The 8,748-nt window shown below is 39.7% G+C and overlaps 2 protein-coding genes across 2 annotated transcripts in view; one reads left to right on the top strand and one right to left on the bottom strand.

Annotated features, from left to right (window-relative positions):
• The window catches only part of LOC101863898 (eukaryotic translation initiation factor 3 subunit E), a gene marked incomplete in the record, with an annotated part of 17,451 nt that extends 13,782 nt beyond the window's left edge, over window positions 1-3,669 (top strand). Inside the window, 2 exon segments of the mRNA XM_013082537.2 lie at window positions 259-393; window positions 2,866-3,669. Of these exon segments, the coding sequence (XP_012937991.1) occupies window positions 259-393; window positions 2,866-2,886 (156 nt within the window).
• Window positions 3,670-4,245: 576 nt separating this feature from the next.
• LOC101863435 (caspase activity and apoptosis inhibitor 1) lies at window positions 4,246-8,318 on the bottom strand (the record flags this gene model as incomplete). Its single annotated transcript, XM_013082538.2, is given in 2 exon segments — window positions 4,246-7,039; window positions 8,130-8,318. Coding segments are annotated over 2 exon segments (522 nt in total), but the record flags the coding sequence as incomplete, so codon positions are not given.
• Between the last annotated feature and the right edge of the window lie 430 nt (window positions 8,319-8,748).

The raw sequence follows: 8,748 nt of genomic DNA, 5'->3' as shown, positions 1-8,748 counted from the left end.
GTGTGTGCTCACTTTTTCGAGCAGGTGAGCTAGTAATTTTTTTTCAGGAAATATTGCTGGACACCCTGAACATTTTACTAGTTGGTCGGTCGGTCGGTCGGTCGTGGGGAATACACATTTTCCCCTGAAAATACACATTTTCATATTTCCCAATACTCATTTCGGTTTTCTGTGGTTGGCATCTCTGCATACAGGTTTGTTCTGGCACTTTCTTAATCCCCAATGTGTCTCTCTGTCTCTCTCTCCCCTCCCCTCCAGGGCCATGTTGTGATGGGCACACAGGCCGTGTCTCCCTACCAGCAGGTGATCGAGAAGACGAAGAACTTGTCCATGCGCTCACAGATGTTGGCCTTCAACATTGAGAAGAAGCTCGGCAATCGCAGCAACCAGGATGTGAGTAGTCTCCTGCTATATTTGGCCTATGCGCTGCCATAATTGTTTAGTCATCATGGGTAAAAGTTGGCAACCATTTTGCAGGGATGCCACTTTTCCGCTTTTTTTTTTGGTGGTATTTGCGGTATTTTGATCCTGATCCGCTATTCTGTCATTGAGATCGAGATAGAATCTATAGTTGAAAAAACCCCCCCAAAAACCTACGCATACACAACTTGGGCTAAATATTCTAATTACGGAAAAACGAAGACTTTGCCATAAGTTCAAATATCGGGGAGAAAAACCCCCCGGAAAATTTGCGCTAATGGGTTTCAAATTGATATAATTCATATATGTTAGCGAGACCGTGGCGCATGGTTTTTCAGCTATTTTCAAAAAGTTGCGTGGCATCCCTGATTTTGCCTGAAAACTTTCAAACTCATAGCATCTCAGGGGCCTTTCTTGAAAGTATAATCGAATCACCCCAGTACTGTACTGTTGACAAATTTGAAAAAGCGTTTACAAACGAAAACCCGTATCATATGGATGCGAACGAAGACTCGATGTATGTACTTGTTATATTTACTCTGTAATGATGGAAGGTGGATCCCAGTATCGAATAATTAAGCGGATATATCAGCCACCACAAAAAACTGCTTGAAACTGTAGCACACCATATTGCTCAAACTCGAGTAGCTGAGTTAAAAGTCAGACTTATTTGAGACAGTTGTCAGGTAAACTAAAGAAACCCGTGCTTTACGAGATCGACGCTAGTCCAGTCAAAGACAGCCTTTCTTTTCCTGGAATTTTCAGTCACAGCCTGCAAACTTTTACCCATGCTAGTCATTTATGATAATTTTAAAAATACGTTTAAAAAGTAAGTCTTTGTGGTATAATATCTGTATGCTATGATAATGGACCAAGTCATTTGTGTCACGACGCAGTGAAATCAGGTGCTCATCAATTTTGGGGCATATGGAGTTATTGGTATCGTCTTAAAGTCTATCATTTGCCTTGCTTTTGGTGAGAAAAAAGATCTATTTATCCTTTGTATAAGTCAAGATCAAATTGACAATTGAAGGAGATGGGGGGTCACTGGTTTCAGAGAGAAAAATAAGCCAGAAAATGGCCGTCAAAGTTGCGTTATTTCCTTTGCTTGAGAGTCTGTGGAAACTGAAAATTTACATCTTTTAGGCCTTTAATCTATGTTTCTCAGTTCAATTCTCATAGAAATGTGTTCTTTATTAATGGGCCTGAAAGGTGTTGAGTCAAAAAACTAAAATTCGACAAATTTCAAAACCTGCATGAAAATGCCTGTTTCTTCACTGATTATTTTGATGAGCGCCTGATTTTACCACGCTGCCTCACATTTATCAAGTGTTGAATTAATTTGAAAAGGAAAAAAAAACTTCCTTATTTTTTCTCTCTTACTTTGTGAGGCTGTGATGTTTTGTTTGTAACGAAATTTGTGGATGCATTTACTCTCCTTTATGATATGGTGGTCTGCCATTGTATAAGCAATGCTGACAATTTGATTTTGGCAAATCCATTGTCACAATACAGTAAAGACATGAGTTTTACTTTTCCGTAGGAAAGTTTATTTTATTGAATGTCTCCATCCTCCTGGTTGGATACTGCATCTCACCCAGACTGAATGGGCAAGATCGATACTGTGCGTTGCGCCACCTGATGTACTTTTATGTGGTGTGTTTAAATGAGGATCAAATGAGGAGTTACATGGCTGATCAGCTATACTGCCATAAGTTTACGAAGCGCCTTTGAAAAAAAATTTAGAGCAGTTTCGTTGTTAATTGTAAAGAGGCGTAATCATTGAAAAAAGGCGTTCTTCCGAAATTTAAATTCCATATTCAAAATCTAGTCACAGTTTCACTTTGATTTTTTCACACAAGTAGTGTAGATCAGGCTTTCGATTTAGCACTTTAAAAAAGTTGGCACCAAAATATGAAAAAAAAGTAGTTTTTCAGCTTACGGCAGTATAGGATTATGCACTGTTATGTTGACAAATGAACACGTGTAAGAGATGCATCAAACAGATTTCCATTCTTGTTTCTCATCCATATCGAAACATGCTCAGAAACCTCATTTCATAGTTTTTTAATCCACCGTCCAAAACTGATTTCAACCTGTAGGCCTACTCATTCAGCTAACAAAGAGTTTATTATTCCTGTGACAGCTGTGAAATGAATTTGTGTTGTTTAGTAGTGCTGCTTAAACACAAGAGGATGTCATATCCAGGTAGTACAGTAGTTTGTAAAATATTCCACTTTTTTTTTTAGCACTTGTTTCGGAATGTGGGATTGAAGTTTTTTTTTCACTTATAGTTTTATATTTTTATAAATAGCCATGTAAGTTTTCTAGAAGTCTTTTGAGATTGAAGCTGCACTCCCTTTGTAAACTGAACTTTTGTCCGTATTTTTGAAAAAATGTGTACACCTCAGGCTGATGATGGCATTTTGTTTAATCTTGTTGCAGAACCAGTGGTCACAAGAGTGATTACTCACAATGGACACGCTGGCTGGAACAGAGCAGCACGAGGCAAATGCCCAGAGTGACACGTCTTCAGTCTTTAATCAAATAATTTTTTTTTTGGATTGGTTTTTCTTTGTTCACGACTGCCATACAGTTACGTCTCGGGAAGGGAGGACTTTTTTTTAATGGCGGATGGTCAGATGGTCAGACGACGCCACTGGTTGGAAGGGCCTGTTTCTTTCGCCTATCACTCTTCTATTTCTGTCTGTCTTCCTTGCTCTTCCCCAGTCATACGTCCCGAATTCTTCACATTTTGCTTCGACAGAAAAGATCATTTTTGGACCAAAAGAAATATTTTTCAGGCAACTTATGACTTTTTTGTAGACTTATTTTCTTGAGAGGACGTAATTGGAAAGCGGGAAAGCGGTTAGATTTTGTCTTTGTATATATACTTGGATATGTGAGGTGATTGGAACATGTACATGTGTGCCTGAATGGAACATGAAGTGCTAGGAAGAGTGAGAGTTATGTATGGTTTATGTGAGAGTCATGTATGGTTTGTGTGAGAGTCATTCTTCTTCCTCTTAAGTTTTCAGTATATTAAAAAAAATGTCTTGCAGGTTGTAGCATTATTATACTTTCACACTTGAAAAAGTCGAAGCATTTTTTTGGGAAGGAAAATACAATTGGTTTGGAAATTCTAGAAAAAAGGGGGCTGCAATTTTTTTAAAAAGAGGTCAGCGCAGGTATTTGTGATTGTTTCATGTAAAGTGTATGTCACAAATGCAATAAATTATTAATTCCTCATTTTGGTTTTTGACTTATGCTTTGATGTGATAATGATATGTGGCTTGAAACACTAATCTGACGCCTGCTGACAAAATCAGTTACTTCTCAAATTTTAGCTCAATGAACTTGGATATATGTCAAATTTATAGGTTGAGTTTGTACAGTTTATTAGTATGAAATGACAAAACTAATGAAGAAAATGATATCAATTGAATATTTTCAAATTTGAGATACTACCTGCATGGATATTTGGTTGAGATCTGCACTCATTGATCATGAGAAGTAACTCATTTTGTCAGTTCTTTCTACAATGTTTCCTCATTTTTCATGTTGCCTTATTTTTGCTATTGCACTTGCTAGCTTTATTAAATATTTGTCTTCGTGATGGATGCTGTACGTCACCCAGACTGGGCAAGTGTGATCCAAACAGCGTGCCTCCTAAACTACCTAAAATAGTGTCAAACGGGCTGTAAAACATCATGTGCTCTAGAAATATTTTCTTTAAATTCAAATTCCAAATGTTGAAAAAAGTATTTAAAAAAAAACAATGTAGGTAGGCCTACAACAGTACCGATAAAGGAATGAAAATTTTCCTCTATTCTCTAAAAAAATTTAATTTTTTGGGGGGCATGGTACATTTGAACAGTTTGTCAACAGTACATATCTCTGTTCCGGTAGTCAAACAACCATCTTATACACAAATTCATTCAAAATGACATGCCTCAGGGTTCCTGGTGCACCTTAGCTCGGCGTCACTATCCTGCTGGACAATGGAGCAGATGGCCCTAGCTCAAATCCCTAATGGGGATGTTCTGAACTTGGGTTGTTTATAAGGCTCTCCATCCACATGGCTCGGTTGTATTGGAGCTGGACACAAACTTAAAAGACCCTATCTCTTAAAACAAACATACAATTTTGAAAGGGACATGTAAACCAATTTTATTTTTATGGCAATGACCAGCAATTTTTATTGACTTAAAAAAACAACCTCAAAGCAAACAAAACTATGTTTTCCATTCTACAGAAATCTTCCTGGTTTGACCTGCAGAACAATAACAACTCTCAAGGTATAAAAAAGTTAAAATATCCATTCCTACTTGGTGACCGCATCAGACAGTACTTCCATTATGTTACATCATGTACGTTCATACAGGTTGACTTGGCAGTCGGGAAGAGTACCTGTAACCTACATTTCTTTGTGCCAGTAGTGGTACACTTACTCTACTGCCCACATTTCTGCTTCACACAAAAACACACACATGGATGCAGAACTTGTAGACATAACTGTGCATTCAGACCAAAGATCCATGTCTGTTGGTGTCCTGTTGCATGCCATGACCAGTTTAATTCTAGTACCTCAACACAAATAAATTGTTTTCCTATCCCCACGGCCCTGCATAATGAAGCTGGCAGGCACTCTGGTATGGTTTGGTCCTTTCCTATCAAACATCTACTGTCCTTATTTCTCCTTTTTTCATGTTTTTATTGCTCCTCTTGTGACACCTCTAACCTTGAACTTGAAAGACCTAATTCTGTTGCAAGTGCTGTAAGTCTTACTACTAAAATCAAAAGAAGGTGAGGGAAGTCGATGTCCGCCAGTGTAGTTTGCTTTTTATGGCGGCCGTAAAATTTCTGCCATCAAGTCCTATGTATTGGGGCAAGTTCAACCAGGCTAATTTCTTAGAACACATTAAAAAAAAAACCCGGTTAAATCTGATATATTTAAACTTCTGGTCAAATTTTGATGCGAAAACACTTAATATAATAATAGAATTTGACAGTAGTTCGTCAGTTCCTGAGCAATTACAAAAATAGACCAGTCGTGTGACCTCAATGAGTGCATAAAGTACAGAGAGGCATAAACACGGCGTCTCCAGTCATCTGATACATGCATGGACGGAGGTGGATCCTGGGTCTGAACGCACTTTGACATTGGTCCTCTGATTCTCTCTTATGATGTAAGTGTGGGCACATACACACAAACACACTCTGTGACGCACCCTACATGATGTATATTGCCATCATTTTTTAAAGTATAGTACTAGTACATGTACGCAGTTTTTACAATTTTACAAGAGAGCCAAAAACCTGAATGCTGTTACCAAGAAAACAACACTTACATCCAGGATAATGGGGAAGTCAAAAATTGTAACCCTAAAAATATTGACATGGGATGTTTGCAAAGTTTGTTTTCTTGGTATCAACATTCAGGGTTGTTGTTTTGTTTTTTTGGCTCTCCTGTGAAATTGTAAAAACTGCACATACTTACTTTTTAAAAATTACGTCAATTTAAACAGGCTACAGGCTACCCAGTTTACCAAAAAGAAGCTACAACAGTCGGTCAACAGGTGAACGTAGCTCTGTCCTGAGCAACATAGTAGCTCTGAGGCTTCTTTACACCTCTAAAAATTAATTCTTAACAAACTTTTCTGCTACTTTCCCTCTCTTCCTCTCTCCCCACTTCAACTTTCCATCTTCCACTCTCCTCTCTACCAGTCCTCCTGAGAACTGGTCATGGCTTGATTCCTCTATTTTCTGTGCCTCTCTGCTCCCTCTCTCTCACACACACATGTATCTACCCATTCTCATCTTGAGAAATGTGCATGGCATATAAAACCTACACGGCCCACGCCTGTTTATTCCTCTCCATCTCTCTCCTCAAACACCTAGATCAACTAGATGAAGGCCTTTGTCAAGGATCTACCTATTCTCCTCTTTGTGAGTGAGAACTGACCATTTGCAATCCACAACTACAGCTTCTCTCTCACACACAAAACAAAATACTATTCTCATTGTGTATCTCTACCAATTCTCTCTCTCTGTCTCTCACCCACACATAATAATATGTATCTAATCTACCCATTCTCTTCCTGAGAACTGAGCATGGCAATGGTCTCTCTCTCTTTCTCTCTCTCTCCGTTTCTCACTCTCACGCACATCAGATCAACCTGTTCTCCTCATCCTGAGAACTGAGCATGGCCCTGGCCCTCATCTCTCTATAGTCTCTCTCTTCGTTTCTCACCCACACACAAACATCCACATGTACACATAATATCTACCCGTTCTCCTCATCCTGAGAACTGAGCATGGCTTTAATGGCCCTGGCCCTCATCTCCAGCTCCAGCAGCTCCATCTGGTCCATCATGATGGAGGGAAGCACCATATCCCCTCCCCCGGCCTCACCCTCCCCTCCCACCGATGCCATCAGCGACCCCTCCGCGTCCTCCATTTCCTCATCACCGTCTTCATCATCGTTGTTGTCCTCATTCCCGGCCTCCTCCTCCTCCCCTGTCGACTGCGACGTCATCACTCCGGAGGTAGTTCCGCCCTCTTCGGTGTCACTGACTGGCTCTTGTTTCACTTGAACTGTCGGTTGACTTGATGAGCTCTGCAGTGAAAAGAATACAATGTAATAATAACAGATAATAGACAACATTTATATATAGCAATAGCACAAATTACCAGTGAACAAGCTCTATGTGCTTTACATTCTATACTATTACCCTGGCAGACCTGATCATTCTGAAACAATGTCAACTTCTTGAGAAGCATACAGTGCTAGCTGTCATATAGGTTCTAAAACACTAACACAGTGACAAGATCTTTTGCTGTCTACGGCAGGGTACCCATTCCCATCTAGCTGGGTGAAGTGAGGAAAATTGGTGTTAAGTGCCTTTCCCAAGGACACAACGTTGGGTCTGCGGCTTGAACCCCTGATGAACCCGTATCCTCACGATTACGAGTTCGGTAGCCTAACCGCTAGGCCACCAACGTCATAGGTTCTGAGTTTGAGAACACACCGTGAAGCTTAATAATTTAAGAATACATGTAATAACAGTACATGTATATGACATTTATATAGCACTCTACCCTGATTAGAGAACACAAGTTCAAAGCACTTTAGATTCACAAGTAGCAACACATAGACAATACGTTTTCGTGATCTGAAGGAAAAGCAACATTTATACACAAGAAAATGACTTGAACTAATTAGTAGGCCTACATACTAGTTTAGTAGTAGCAGAAGAGTATTGTAATGTACTTCAGCTTGTCTTTCCACTACCGTTGTTAATTCATGTTGAAGTTCATAGCAAAAAAGAATGGTTATACTGAACTAAAAGCCACATTTCCTCAGAAATAGAACTTGATACTGAAATATGAAAGTATACAATATTATACATATTGAAAGCTATAAAACATACGGGTATAGTTCGAGGTGGGCAGAAAGCAGGGGTGGGTGGTTGGTGGGTGCTCTGGTGTGGTTTGCGCCTTCTTTCCTATCAAAACATCTATCGTCTTTATCTCTCCTTCTTTTTCGTGTTTTTTAACTCTCTTGTAACACCTCTAATCTTTGGCACTTATATGACCTTATTGTGTTGCAAGTGACGTAAAACTCTTACTCTTATTAAAACTAAAAAAAAGAAAGCAGGGGTTTTAAAGGTTTATGCCCCTTTCAACTTTGTGTTCAAAATCCTCACCTGTTCCTCCCTCCTCACTAACTCTCCATCCTCCGAGCCAGATGTGTAGTTCTCTGCAGCCTCTTCCTCGTCCTCCTCCTCATCCTCCTCCTCTTCCTCTCCGTCGTCTGCCTCCTCTCCTCCCTCCTCCATGTCCTCCTCGGCAGAATCTGGGGGTTCTTGTTTCACCTCGACTTGCTCAAAGCTGGCCTGTGGACACACATGTTCAGTTGGGACATTTTAAACAAATTGATGAAATAACTTTATCTTGTTTTGGTTTTAGTAGAGATTTTACGGCTCTCGCAACTGCATAATAAGGTCCTATGAGCGCCAAGGGGTGGATGTCCACAGAGAAGTCTTTACAGGGAATCAGGCTTACTCTGCTCACCTCTCTAGCTTCAACAGCACAAAGTCTGCTTCGATTATCAAGGCACCCCGGAAAGAGCGGTCAATACAAAATAAGTAGAGGGAAAATGAAAATAGTGAGGATTAGGAAAGAAAAAGCAGCAATTCCCTGTTGCAGTTCAGGCACAGTAGATAGTACATGTAATAATAAGCATGACATTGATTAATCAGCCCATTTATAATTTGCAATTCTACTGTACATAAGACAAGAACTCAAGATTATAATGCGCCCCCC

This window comes from Aplysia californica, unplaced genomic scaffold, assembly GCF_000002075.1.
Source record: "Aplysia californica isolate F4 #8 unplaced genomic scaffold, AplCal3.0 scaffold00180, whole genome shotgun sequence".
NCBI classification, from domain to species: Eukaryota; Metazoa; Mollusca; class Gastropoda; order Aplysiida; family Aplysiidae; genus Aplysia; species Aplysia californica.
This window is presented reverse-complemented; position numbering and strand designations above follow the sequence as displayed.